This window comes from Adiantum capillus-veneris, chromosome 1 (genome assembly GCF_014529385.1).
Source record: "Adiantum capillus-veneris isolate H3 chromosome 1, ASM1452938v2, whole genome shotgun sequence".
NCBI lineage: Eukaryota > Viridiplantae > Streptophyta > Polypodiopsida > Polypodiales > Pteridaceae > Adiantum > Adiantum capillus-veneris.
In genome coordinates, this window is record NC_140931.1 from 63395918 (window position 1) to 63410737 (window position 14820).

Below are 14820 nucleotides of genomic sequence, written 5' to 3' on the forward strand. Positions count from 1 at the left end.
CAATGCAATACCTCAAAATGGACACTCTACTGACTCAAATAATGATTTATGCTGTGGTAACTCCTCAAGACGAGATACCTCAGGTACTAATTTGATGCGCCTTTGGATCCGTCTCGATGTGGGATTGCGGATGGCCACCAAGGGGAAGATCTAAGGCTAAATTGCTCTCTTGATGTGAGAGGAATGAAGGGCTGAATTCAGGTTACAAAAACGTAGATCTGCGACATCAAACGCAGCAAATCTCTCGCATAAAGCAAAGCTGAAAACGCAGATCTCGATGATGGCGATGATGGGCAGCAATGGAGCACTCCATGCCGGCGAGGGGAGGCTCGATGGGCTGCCAAAGTACCGGACCCCAACGGAAAACTACAAGAGCAGCTCCGAGCTGTTTTCTGGCGACGAAAAGGGCTGAAATCTGAAAATGCTGGTTGGCTGGGCTGAAATCTGCAAGAGCTGGTGCTGATCTGCAGTTGCCGAATCGCCAGGCTGATCTAGGACAAATGTCAAAAACGCTACGCTGGTGCACTGCAAAATGCTGAGGGCTGATCTGCAATCTACAATTGCTAGGTTCATCTACAACTTATGTTGAAAACGTTGAATGCCTTGCTTCTTTTATAGGTGAAATATTCTGGTTATAAACTTGTTTGGGCTTAGGTAGGGCAAACTGTCCACCACACCTAACAAATAAATTATTAAAATGATTAATTAAAAAGTTAGGCCACGGGTTCCAGTTTGGGTGAAACTGTCACACATCTACCCACCCGGGATTCCTCTAGCCTAGAACTACATGAACATCCTGCAAGATCTCCACCATACTATAACAACATCTATCAAAACGTGTGTACAAACCATTGATGCAAGAGGGTTCCAAAACTAGAAAACCTAATCTAAAATAATTGTCCGGACATGCAGGTCCTCCGAACAGGATCACAAAATTGCCGGTTCTAATCCTCCTAGGATTCTAGACACTCCAAACTAGGAAGAAAGGGAAAAACTGGCGCTGGAAGTCGATGAAGCACGTCCATGTGCACGTGACATCCCCTCCTGCTTAAGGTGAGGTACGGATACCGATCTACATGGACTCCTTGTATGAGGCTAGCATATATGGATAGTGAATTAAAAGGTCCTCGTCCACCGAGGCATTTGGATGTGTCCCTCGATCCTTGAATTGGAGGAAATGTTGCTTTGCTTCCTTCTTATTGCCAAACTCAAATGGGAGCATTCGAAAATGCTTCAACTTGGTGACAATGATCTCCGGTGGTTCTTCTTTTGGATTGCTCCTTGGAGGTCCACCCTTGTGGCGGTAAGTCGACACGTCCATTGTGGAAACTCGTTGTGCCTCCTGTAGACGCTCCAAAGGAACGGCCATGTGAGGTCTTGCCTTCTGGAATTTGACCATCCTTGGCTTGAGTGCCTTGAAATCCATACAAAACTCAAATGAGTTTGGTTTCTTACGAACAAAGAGAAATGGTAACCCAAAAGACCAAACCTCGGGAGGACGAAGCCTCCTAAAGAAGAAATCACCTGGTTGGTTTCTTCCTTGATGTGGGGTTAACATAGATCACAACCTCTTATGCTCCTTGCCGTAGCTCTCTGTTTTCCTAAACGTGAGAGATGAGAGGGAGAGTCGGGATACCGCTCTCGCCTCGAACGAGGACAAGCTGCGACACATTACCGTTGATGAAAAACACAAGCTTCTTCCACTGGATAATGGGTTTAAACCTGCGAACCCACTTAATGCCAAAAATAATATCGCATCCTGCAAGTTTAGAGACTACAAAAAGACGACTAAATTGGGTTTGTTGAATGATCAACTTGACATCATCACATTCTTTAAAGATCATAGTGTCCATGCCTTAACAGAACCCCTTCATTGCGAGGGTGTGGATAGAAGAAGTCTTCAAGTCTGAAGAGGTGCATGTTTCACAAGAGATTCACTTATGACACCTTGAGAACTTCCAGAATCAAACAACACAATGACCCTTTGACCATTAACATGTTCATAACATTTTATGAGTTCATCCTCTTTGAAAGCCCCTCCTGCTTAGCTTCTTGCTCTACCACACTCATAACATTCACTTGAGGAATAGAGTCAGAAATTGACGCAATAGAGTTTTAATTTTTGAGATTTTTTCTTAGGACACTCTTTCATGTGACCTACTACGTGACAATGAAACATCTATGTTCCTTTGCATACAATGCAATGTTCTTCTTCACTTAATTGACCACCTAAAACTCCTTGAGGAATCTTTCCATCAGGTGTGAGGTGAGGCTTATCAGATTTTCCTTTACCCTTGTCCATAGATGCACTCGTTGCATACAATGCTCATTCTTCTTCCCTTAATTGACCACTTAAAACTCCTTGAGCAATCTTTTCATCAGGTGTGAGTTCAGGCTAATCATATTTTCCTTTACCCTTATCCTTAAACTTATCGCTCTTTGCTTGAGATTGAGATGGAGAATTAGATTGAGAAGAAGAAATGGACGAGTTCTTTGTATTATTACCATTCCCATTAGAATTATTATCCTTAGACGAGTCATGAGAGGAAGAGTTACCATTACCTGAGGCCGTCTTAAGCTTATTCTTGTTGTGCTTCATCTCTTGGAGTTGAGCCAAACGTATAGCTTCTTGCAATGTCTTCGTATCATCGGCTTCCACATCAAACTTGATCGGGTGGTCCAATCCAAAGAGAAAAGCCTCCGATATTTCCTCACCCGATTTCCGCAATTGTCCACCTAACTGAGACACACAGTTAGCATAAGACATCACAGGCTTACATTGTTGAGACGAAGCCCGAAAATCCTCTTTCAATAGCTTCAAGGACTGTGGAGGTAAGAAGCGAGTCTTTAGATCCTCCTCAAACTCCACCCAACTAAGCTCGAGAGGGGGAACGAGGATAGACTCGGAATGGGCAGCCTTGTGGGCTTTCTCCTTCTTCATCCACTCATCCTGCCAAGTGATGGCATCATCCTTGAGATGAATGCAAGCCAAGAGAACTTTGTTATTATCAAACTTTTTAACAACCACAAAATAGGATGTAAATTGATGTAACCAAGAATAAATGACAACAGTATTCATTTTACCAACATATTTATTGAACGTCATCTTATCGAAATTGGTTCGTTGGTCGTCCCTGTAGCATTGGTCGCCTTCGCGATGGTCTTGGCAAGCTTTTCATAATCGGGCTCCCAAGAAGGGATATCGGATCACACCACCAAAGTGTTAATGAGATCACACATGGTTGCCCTTTCTTACCAACGCCTCGACGTCTGTCTCACGCTCTTGTCTATGAGCCTCAACTTCAACTGACAATCGACGTTCCTCTCACTCCGCCGCTTCCACACGCTCTTGTCCACGTAACTCTTCTTGCCGCATCATCATCTGCATCATAGAATCCATGAGATTGGGTGGCAAGGATGGAGGGGTCGTGGGAGGGCTCATAAGAGAATCCATAGGTGGAACTTGCTCCCCTTCTTGATTGGTGGAGATTACCATACCGCTAAGAGTATTGACCATGCAAGGACTTCCCCTCTTGGTTCAAGGAAGGTCGTAGACTAATCTTCAAGAGACTACTACACCCTCGTTGGCTCACCCCACATGCAACGCCCGGTATACAATTGGTTGCTATTTTCCGACGCACAAGGAGCACAATCCTACACACAATGGTAGGCCTGCCATACCAAGAGCGGGAGGAGTATACACCGAAGCACTTGCATCACAACCAAAAAAAAAACGAGACTGAAAAAAAAAATTGGGGATTAGCAAAATAGTGCAAAATCTTAAAAGCTCTCATACAAGTGTTAGTGCAGCGGAAATGGTGAAGATCCACGTTTCACACTTCCACAAATCCTTTTCTTTCTTTCCTTGTGTTAGTGATTCCTTTTAGCTTGAATGAAGGTTCCTTTTACTTTTCCCTAAGAGAGGGAATGAGAGAGTGCGGTAGAAATGTGTGGAGGGAGAGAGAAAGAGAGAGAGGAGGAGAATGACACCCGATGGGGTCCCAACCAACCCTCTCAAGGGCCCCCCGCACCGTTGCCTATGTGGAATTTGCTTTAAATGTGAAAATGGAACGTACACACAATGCAATACCTCAAATGCAAACTCTACTAACTCGAATGATGACTTTTGCCACCGTAACTCCTCAAGACGAGGACCCCCCCCCCCCCCCCCCCCCCAATGCACCTTTGGATCCTTCTCGATGTGGGATTGCGGATGGCCACCAAAGAAAAGATATGGGGCTGAATTGCGCTCCCGATGTGAGAGGAATGAAGGGCTGAATGCTGGCTGCAAAAACACAGATCTGCGATGTAAAACACAACAGATCTCTCGCGTAAAGCAGGGCTGAAAACACAAATCTCAATGATGGCATTAATGGGCAGCAATGGAGCACTCGATGCCGGCGAGGGAATGGCAAAGGGAAGGCTCAATCGGTTGCCGAAGTACTGGACCGCAACAGGAAACTACAAGAGCAGATCCGAGCCACTTTCCGGCGACGAAAAGGACTAAAATCTACAAACGCTGGCTGGCTGGGTTGAAATCTGCAAGCACTGGTGTTGATCTGCAGGTGCCGAATCTAGGCTGGTACATTGCAAAACACTGAGGGCTGATCTGCAATCTCCCGAATCTTTCAACATGAGTTGCATATGAGGTACTAATACTCCTAGGATTCTAGACACTCCTATCTAGGAAGAATGGGAAAACTAGCTGTAGCAGTCGATGAAGCATGTCCACATGGCACAAAGAGCCATGTGCACGTGACAAGGCGGCTTCTCCAAGGCAGCAGAAAAGAGAGAGAGAGAGAGAGACAGAGAGAGAAATGAAATGTTATATTAACGTCTTCAAAAGGCGAAAATGACCTATGAGACCAAAAAGTTACAATTAATGAATCTGATACCATGTCTGAGTACGGAAATTACAAAGTTACAAAGAACAAACACTAAAACACTAAGAAGAAAGAAAATAGTGGGGAGGGGTTGTGGGTTCAGATGAAATCTCTCATCCGTCGCTGTCAGATCTCATCGACCTCTTCCATGGTCAATACTCCGGTTGGGCGTCTTGCATGTCGAGCTAGAGTGATCTGTATCTTCTGTTGCAGCCTTCGTCGGTAGTGGGAGACCCCCCGAGGTCGTGGACGTCTGGATCTGCCAAGCTCAATGGCTCGATCAAGCAGTGCACCTCTAGTATGAGTAGGCTCTGAGATCTGCTGTATGACTGCTCCGTTGGCTCTACTCTGGCTGGTTTAAAGAAATCTGTGATTCGTCTCTGAGACTGTCTTTCCCCTAATGTCCTCAGCAAGCTCTCCCTAAGTCTGCGCAGCTCTAGCAGGAACAATCCGAGACACCTCTGATCCTTGTATCTCATGACTCTAGAAAAAGGTCCGAAGCCTTCTCTGAACAGGCAATGGAAGCGGCCGCGTATCTCATAGTATGCCGAGCACTAACATGTGTAGTACAATTCTGTCTCTGGCTCTAAGTTACATAGGTGACATATCCTAGCTCCTGCCGGCCCCCCTCGAAATCGACCAGTCTCAATCTGGAGTTGATGTGAGGTTGTGTGTATCTGTCCAATAGCGCATCTTATCCCATGAGATAAGTGTGTATCCATGTATGCACGCCTAGTCAAAAAGCCGTCCTGCGTGAGTTGGAGAAGATGCTCTCTGTAGAAGGCCATCTTCGTGCCCAACTCCTGTGTCGGCTGTATCGATGTGCTCCTGGTATTTAGCTAAATCAAATCCTGACGTATGAGAGTGGTGATCTCTGTCCGTGTGAGAGATAGGGAGGGTGCATCCAAGGAGTATTAAAGCGGAGGTAATCTATCCATGTTAAGATCATGCGACTGAAACCATGCTGTCATCTGTCCATACCAACATGTTGTATCGCCTTGTAGAGCTAGTTGTCGAGATGACTCCACGGCAAGCCGAGCGTATCTGTCCCTAGGGAATCCCATAGACCGTGCATAAAGGAAATTGATCTCGTCAATGCCTCCACCACGAGGGGGGGGGGGGGGGGGGGGGGGGGGGGGGGGGGGGGGGGGGCTAGCTTGGCTCGGATAATCTCATGTGGTACTGAGGCCTTAGCCCGAATCATCCGAGCGATCCTAGAGACCAGAGGCCTCTCCATACATCTCCATCCATCTGAGTTGCCAGAGATCTCCCATACTGGTCTACTGAGGGTTCCCATACCTGAACTCCATAGAGCATAGCTAGAGTCACTAGAGTGTCAAAAACCAAAGCTTTGTTCACGGTTCCTGAAACTGAACCTGCAAACACATCCTCTACAGTCCTCCCAAAGCTACATATGCTCTCGTCAGTCTAGTCTCTGATGCTCTCCTTAGTGAAAACACCGGTCCACCGAAGACTACCCCAAGATAAGTATATGCATTTGTGTACTCCACAGTCTCCTGGCCATAAATAAATGTGGGTGCCGACCTCCTCACCCACAGTGGTGTGGTGTTGAACACCATAACCTTGGTTTTCCCAGATTGACAAACAATCCACTGTCACGAGCAAATGTATGCATAGCATCCAAATGACGTTGCATCCCCTTTGGAGAGTCAGAAATCAGCACAATATCATCAGCATATAGTAACACCGGAATCCATGTCCCTCCTAGCTGAGCCCCCCTATCCCCCTGACGCTCTACATAGTCCGAAAACTCATCCACATACATCCCAAAAAAAGAGTCGGGGATAGGGGGCATCCTTGCTTTACTCCAATAGTGGAGTGGACCATGTCAGACATTCCCTCAGTGGTGCGTACCCGCCCCATCACTGTCCTATATAGAGCCAAAAAACCCCATATCAGCTCTGTAGGCACACTCAAGTCCTGTAGTCTATGTATAAGTCTGGTTGTCGGCACTGTGTCAAAAGCTTTGTGGAAATCCACAAAGCTACAATAGATCCTCTTGCCATGGTGTCTACCCTCCTCAATAATAGCTCTGAGTGTCCGAATCTGGTCCAGAGTGGTGAAACCTCTCCTGAAACTTGCTTGCCCTAGTTCTCTTATGCCCTCTCGCTCTGCCCATCTACTCAGCTCTTGCTCAAGAATGGATACATACAACCTAGCTAATGTGTGACCAACCATGATGGTGCGATAATTCGCGGGAATCATGGGATCTCCTTACTTGAAAATAGGCACAATCGTAGACATACTCCAAGTCTCCGGGAAGCCTTCATACATGGCTCGATTAAACATCATAGCCAGGAGCTCTGCAAGCATATCTCTGGACTAGACCATCATGATCATGTGCTCTCCTTGTCTTCATCCTGTCAATGGCTTTCCTTACCCTCTCGGCAGTAATGAAAGAACATGTCTCCGGGCATGTCTCTAGTGGGTCCGGTAGAGGTGGTTGCCCTGATGTTGTGTAGAGAGATGTGGCATATTCCCCCCATGTCTCAGTGGAGGTGACCGCTGGTGATGGTGAATGCTCGTGGAATAGCCTCCATGCTTTGCCTGAGTCCCGACTTACAAATAGCTGATATAGATCCCGCTCTAGCTGAGATAGATAGGCCCTTTTCTTTCGTCGCACTAGGCGGCGAAAGATAATCCATGACTGCCGATGTGTGGTAATACCCATGAGCACTTCCCTCTGTAATTTGATCCTCGTCTCTCTGCACTCCTCATCATACCAACTGTTATGGGGCATGCTCCCAGATCGTCTCCATGTGGGCTGGCTGTGGGGGTATGCCTATAATGCTGTATCATGGAGCATCTCTATCAGTATCTGAGTGAGTTCATCTAGTGGCCGTCTCGGCTCCTGAGTGCATAACTGTCTGTATATCTCATGCATATACACAGAATCTGTCTCCCTCATGAAGGTATACCAAGTATGTGTGGAGACCTCTCCTAATGGGGCTGTGCTGAACTGAAAGGTCAGGGTGAAAGACACGATAGCATGATCAATTGCTACTCCAACTGGCCTAGTGCCAACCATGAAATCCTAAAAGAATGGAATGAGACCTGGCTGGACCATAACATAATGCACTGTGCTGGCACCATATCGGTGTGGAAAGCAAGTAAAACCTCCAGCTGTCAAAAAACTTTGTAGGCCATTCACAATGGCCAATCTGTGTGCGGTTCCCATATCTATCAAGTATCTGCCATATTCAGTGTATTCCTCATCTTGTGATAGTCTGGATAGACCCATCTCTGTGACGTCCAGCTCCCTAAGCATCTCTTCGGAAGTATCATAAAATATTGTCTGGTGGTGGGCAGTCCTAGCATTGAAATCCCCTAGTATGATAATGTCACCATCCTTGGAAAACTCCCATATGTCATTATCCAAAATAGCAAAGGGTGATTGTCCTCTAGGTGATGCATATACTGACGTACTTGGAGGAAAGTAACAAATAGCAATGTACAGGTATCTGCCCGTCTCTGCCCTGAGCCTCACCCACATGTACCTAGCCTGTTCATCCTTGCGTGCTAAATATATCAGTGGCTGCAGTTCCTCCTTGAATAGAACTGCCACTCCCCTTGAGCCCCGTCCTCGATGCTCCGCTCTGGTCTCTTGTCTGCAGGTTGTCTCCCATCTATATCCGCTCACTTGTGGCATGGATTGTCCAGGTGCTTGATACGTCTCAAAGTAGAAAATGATGTCTCTCCCCGTGAAGCTATCCTCAAAGGCCCCTACATCAAGACGGAGTGACCCATTACATTCCAGGTTGCCATCTTTAGTGTGGTCCCATAGGTCTCGCACCGTCATGCAGAGCGTCGCTCCAATATCACAACCTTTCCATCCCTGTAAAAAGTAATCTTCTCCTTTTCCCTTGCTGCTCTTATTTCCGGCATTACTTCTTGCATATGAGCAATCTGCGAGAGGATGAGGTCATCTCCAAGAAAGATGCCAGTCTTCTTTAGAGTCGGTCTCTTCTTCAAGAAGTCTTTCTTCGCTTCCATGGAGGGGAAGCGGAGAATGAGTGCCCTTTCCTTCGAGGTTTCTCCGTTGCTCTGACTTTTCTTAGTGCCCACTCTCCAAGCCCTCGTATGCGTCTGCTCGCTGACTCCCACCAGAGCCATGAGTTCTTTCACCTCTTTATCCACATTATCTTGGTCTCTGAGGCCACATATCCTTACATGCAAGGCCCGTACACGTCTCAATTGCTCCTCTTCTAGTGTCAAGTTGATGATGGTCGGCGTGGGAGTGTGGGTTATTTCCTTGCCTTTTCCTTTCTTGACAATCTCGATCCATTTTTCAGCCTTTTCTGCTTTTTGTTGGGTCTTTGTGATGACATCTACCCACGAGATCGTCATTTCTTTTTGTTGCTCCCCACCTTCCTTGATGGCCCGTACTTGTTCCTTAATCGTGTTAAGTTCTGAGAGAGGGTTGAAGCTCTTCTTCTTCAAGGACATTTTGCGATCGCACCTCTGCAAGCTCTCTCTTGAGTAGTGCGATTTCCTCATCTTGGGCCTTCATGCGGTCCTCGAGTGTATGTATCGTGCTTGCTTGTGTTGCTACGCGTGCGTCGAGTTCGTTAATAGTACCTAGCAGGTGGCGGTTGATCTTGCTGATGGACTCACTCAATTCTTCTTTGCATTTTTGGATGGCATCCTCCACCGCGTCGTCCTTGCCGTTCTGCTTTCTCATGATTGACGGGCCGCAGCAGGAGAGGGAGAGGGATACAAAAGTAGCTTTTTCTTTTTTCCTCTCTCTCTCTCTCTCTCTCTCTCTCTCTCTCTCTCTCTCTCTCTCTCTCTCTCTCTCTCTCTCTCTCTCTCTCTCTCTCTCTCTCTCTCTCTCCACGCTATTTTTCTCCCCTCTTTCTGTCTACACGGTTTTTTTTCTTTTTCCTTCTTCCCTCTTTCTCTCTCTACGCTACTTTTTCCCCCTCTTTCTCTCTCTACGTTGCTTCTTTTCCACTTTCTCTCTCTACGCAATTTTCCCCCTCTTTCTCTCTCTACGCAGGTTCCCCCCTCTTTCTCTCTCTACACTACAATTCCCTCTCTTTCTCTCTCTACTCAGGTTCCCTCCCACCCCTCTTTCTCTCTCTACGCTACAGTTGCTAGGTTGGGGAGTTGCGGGAAGAGCGCGAGGGAGCGGGGGCAGGGGCCAGCGGTGCGAGCAGGAAGGAGCAGCAGGGAGGGGCGCGTGCGGGCGGCAGCAGGCGCAACAGTGCACGCAGGAGCTCGAGCGGGAGGAGGAGGGGCAGGGGCGGCAGAAAATGAAATGAAATGAAATGTTATATTAACGTCTTCAAAAGGCCAAAGTTACCTATGAGACTCTCTGCACTCCTCGTCTCTCTACACTCCTCATCATACCAACTGTTCAGGGGCGGTAGGGGAGCGCGAGGCAAGGGCGGTAGAGAAATGAAATGAAATGAAACGATATATTAACGTCTTCAAAAGGCCAAAATGACCTATGAGACCATCAGATACAAAGTGGTGAATCTAATACAATGTCTGAAATTCAAGTACAAAAAGTACTGAAAGTACAAAAAATGAAAAATGAAAACTGAAAATGAAGTGTGAAATGTGAAATTTTAAATGTGTAATGTGAAAATGTAGAATAGGCCCTCAATGACAATATGGGTGTCGTGCTAGAATGCCTCTGATCCTCTACTGGAGTCTCCGTTGATGGAGTGTGCTCCTGTGTCTTGGTCATGGTCATCTCGATCTCCCGAGCTCAGTCGCCCTGTCAATGAGGGTGCCTCTGGTATAAATGCGGGTACAACCCTGTGTTGGTGGTTGGTCTCTTGGCTCCCTCGATCCAAAGAAGTCTGTGATCTGTCTCTGCAACTGTCGTACTCCATGTCTCCCCAACAGACTATCTCTATGTCGATGTAGCTCAAGTAGATATAAGCCAAGGCATCTCTGGTCCTGATACCTCATGACTCTATCTAGGGGTCCAAAACCCTCCCTGAATAAGCAATGGAAGCGCCCTCGTATCTCATAATACACAGAGAGAGAGAGACAGACAGAGAGAGAGAGAGAGAGAGAGAGAGAGAGAGAGAGAGAGAGAGAGATGAAATGAAATGAAATGTTATCAAGAGGCCAAAATGACCTATGAGACCAAAAAGTTACAATTGGTGAATCTGATACCATGTCTGAGTACGGAAATTACAAAGTTACAAAGAACTAACACTAAGACACTAAAACACTTTTTTTTAATGGAGGGGGGGGGGGGGGGGTTGTTTTGTGGGTTTATATGAAATCTCTCATCGGTCGCTATCGGATCTCATCGACCTCCTCCATGGTCAGTACTCTGGTTGGGCGTTTTGCATGTCGAGCTAGAGTGATCTAGAGAGACCCCTCATATGCATCCATATGCACACAAGAACAGGCATACACGTTATGGTGCTGCCACTGGTGTGGACAGATAGAAGCTAAAGAGGAAATCCAACTTGTATAAACATGTAGACTCTAAATAATAAGATTCACTAAGGATTTTGATGGCCCTTACCTGAGAAATCCTGTTATTCGTGACGAGGGTGGCGAATATGGAGCAGGTTTTACAAATAAAAAAGCAACCAAAAGCTCTACTGCCTCTTCTCTCAAAACATCAGAAAACAGATGTGACCCTATCCATCTCTTCGCCAGTCTGCAGTTTTAAAACAACAGGATCAGTGGGTGCTTTGCACAGGTTTAACAGGTTAGAAAAAATGAAGAATGTAACACCTCACTGTTGGTCCATAAGCAGGGTACCTCCCTTGCAAGCCACCTAACATACTCGAATGCAAACTTCGAAGTGACAAATCCTTGTCTAGCAGCAGACGAGATGAAGCTTTATCAGGCAGACTGGCCAAAGCCTTTGCCACCGGAATATTCTCAGTCGTTGGGTGTACTAAAGTTGGGTCTCTATCATAATGAAGTCTTAACCGAAAGCAAAACCCATGCATCAGCAAATCGACAGACTCCTCAGCAGCAACACATTTAATGCCATGAGCCCGGCACAAACTGAAGCACACCGCAAGCGCGCACACATGCAAATAGTTAATTATCCATATAAACACTCAAAAAATACTTTGTAGGAAGATGCAAAGGAGACAATGTAAATGCAATGACGATCCATTACAGAAAACCTGTCTGCGATTTTGAGGCAGAAAGCAAGCTTTGTCTTTTCGATTGCCTCTCTATTGGTAGGCCATCTTCCAGAGCCTTCTAGCTGAGAACCAAACACAAAATTGAGATAAGAAATCTAAACAGAGCAAATTTTAACAACGAAACCCAGATAAGGAACTAATATTGATGTACCTGTACCATGACCTCAAGTGGATCAATACAAGATGAAACCCAATTTTGCAATAAGCCTTCCCTCAACCTTTCATCAGCTAGTGTATGCACCTTGGGAGGGAAAATGGCTGCATGCCTAAAAGCTGTACATAAATTCACTGGGCTGAAGAAACAAATAAAGTACACATAAAAGGACAGGTAAACTACTACAGACATGATCATGACATGGCCTGTCAAAGAATAAAACTATAACTATACTTCGAGAGTTTGATGAAAACGATGTAAATACCTGGATGAAGAGTCTGTACACTGGAAATCTTTAGCGGTAAGTCTTCCAAACTACGTAATCGTTTTGACAACACATCAAAAGCTAGAAGCAATTTTGGTGTTGAGGTGGATGAGTCTTTCATGTAAGAGAAAAAGAAAATTTGGCTTCAGTAAAACTGTACACAATAGAGAAAACCTAAAAGCGTCATCAGATACAGAGAGTACCTCTATCTCCTTCCATGAGCACATGATCAAGTTGCCCACCAGAAACATGAATAAAGGGGATGGACAAGGACAAGTGCCGAAGTAGTACATGTTGAACAATTTTTGGAATGATAAGATGCCGATGTATTGATTCACACTCCCAAACTGCGAGAAATGTAAAACAACCTAGAGCATTTGCTGATTACCAAGCACAAGAAAAGAATAAGTTTATCACCAACAAACCAGCTGTCTCGTTGATTTTTCCATCCTTGAATCTGCGTAGCTCCGATTTCTCACCCCAGAAGCTTCTAAACTTTCCAGCCTAAAGATGCGAAGTATCTGCTTTTGATCAAAAGTATTTATAAAAGAAAAAGCTTGGGATGTTGAGGATAATGCCCCTACCTCTTCAACTTTATCAGCACTCGGACCAACATCCACCATCCGGTTTGCAGCTTCGATGTTGCTGATAATTACTCCAACAAAGATTGGAAGTTTCCTGATTATATCCATGCCCTGCGTCAACAAATGTAACTTAGAACTCGATTCTTTCATAGTCCATAGAGTTCTCCCTTTGTTGACCTGTCCATGATTGCTCTTAGCTACCTTTTTCAAATCCCAGTTGAGAGGTGGAGCCCGGCCATATACACGTAGAAGACGTGCTCTGTCACATAATCCCTGGCTGAGAATTCTCAAGACCTGCTTCTCCACATCTCTACATTTGTCCTCGTCTGCAAAGGAAGGAGGCTTCCAGGGTTGATCCTGCATGCAAATCCTGGAAAAGGAAAAAGAATGCTTTACACAAATTGATGCACTAGCCAGGTGGCAGCCATAATGAAGAGATGCCGAAGATGGAACTCAACCTCTTGAACCCCCAAAAGAGGCTTTTTACTAATTTCATGTTCAGGAATATAATTGACATTTTCTGCACACAACGTTGAATAGGAGAACCATGAACATACAAACCTGAAATGATAGTCAAACTTCACAGAGAAGTCTACAGCAGTCATAAATATTTCGTCAAACCCAAAATCCCGAGTACTTTTCATAACAGCAATAGTGGCACAAGCTGCATCCTTGATCTGAAATTGAAGTATGCCTTAGTTTCAAACAAGAAAACTGAAAGGAAATGGTGCAAGGGATTGACAGAAAAATTAACCTCAGTCATTGCATTCTTTGACAAGCGGGATGCAATATTGCATGATTCAAAGTTGCTCATCATAATTGCATCAAAATATTCGAAGTGTCCTGTCAATTCCTACATAAACACGAAGTTGCTTGAGCCCTACAACTAAAGAATCGTCAAAAAACCTTGGAACCATGTTCTTTGTCTATCAATGAAACCATTATTGAGAAAGATAAGACAAACCTCTTTGACTCTTCCTGAGCTTTCTTTACTCAAAACCATAGGCTTCTCCAGCAAGCCAGTAGCTGGAAAAACCACAATGCAAAAACAGGAAAAGAGATTTCATAAACTAAACTTACCTCTGACATATAGAAGAAAAGAAAACTTTGCCATTCACTAAATCCATAATGCACATGCAATCCATCTGACAACAAACTTTTCTCAATGGACTGATCTACAACCATGACAAGGTATGTACTAACGATGCTGAGTACAGTATGATTACTAACGGTGTTTATTGGTGCCACCATCTGACTGGTTTGCAAGACAACCCATTGGCTTGTATAATGGCTGCACCGGGTTCATTGAGCATCATAGAAATTTACCGACCTGACTGGCCTACTCCTTTGGTTCCACATGGACCAAGTGAGACCAAAAGATAACAATAATACTGGTCATGGTATATAACATGCTACTCTGCACTTTCAGATTTCTCAGTGTGCTAACATTGATCATAGCCCCTTTGTTGCAAATACTTCTTCAAGAATGCAGGATGCAGTGCCTGACAGCAAAGCAGTTCAGCACAAACTGATCCAGAACCCAATTCTCCTGGAACCAGCTATCCTAAATATCAGAATAGCAAGGAAAATACCTAAACTTTCTATGCAGACTCTGAAGATCTGCAAGGCATTCATGTTGCCTGTGATTTTGCGATCTCCTGTGTATATTAGGTGTGCCAAAAACATCGATATGAGAAACCCATTCATGCTGTCAGACATGTTTGAAAACCCCCTCTGCTGCAACCATACCTAGGTTATGAAAGCAAAGTCATTAAGATAA

General features: G+C 45.2%; 1 protein-coding gene across 4 annotated transcripts in view; it reads right to left on the reverse strand.

The window, feature by feature from the left end:
* The window catches only part of LOC147464898 (nucleolar protein), a 231415-nt gene that overhangs the window by 140424 nt on the left and 76171 nt on the right, over positions 1-14820 (reverse strand). For 3 of the 4 annotated variants that reach the window (XM_086517029.1, XM_086517036.1, XM_086517034.1), the window contains exons 6-18: positions 14633-14789; positions 14005-14066; positions 13795-13893; positions 13602-13717; positions 13242-13410; positions 13041-13151; positions 12882-12960; positions 12660-12803; positions 12457-12570; positions 12189-12310; positions 12017-12099; positions 11613-11891; positions 11398-11535 (exon numbers count right to left, since the gene is read on the reverse strand). In XM_086517029.1, the coding sequence (XP_086373155.1) occupies positions 11398-11535; positions 11613-11891; positions 12017-12099; positions 12189-12310; positions 12457-12570; positions 12660-12803; positions 12882-12960; positions 13041-13151; positions 13242-13410; positions 13602-13717; positions 13795-13893; positions 14005-14066; positions 14633-14789 (1673 nt within the window). The remainder of the gene's footprint in view (positions 1-11397; positions 11536-11612; positions 11892-12016; positions 12100-12188; positions 12311-12456; positions 12571-12659; positions 12804-12881; positions 12961-13040; positions 13152-13241; positions 13411-13601; positions 13718-13794; positions 13894-14004; positions 14067-14632; positions 14790-14820) is intronic. The other variant, XM_086517031.1, reaches the window with a different exon arrangement.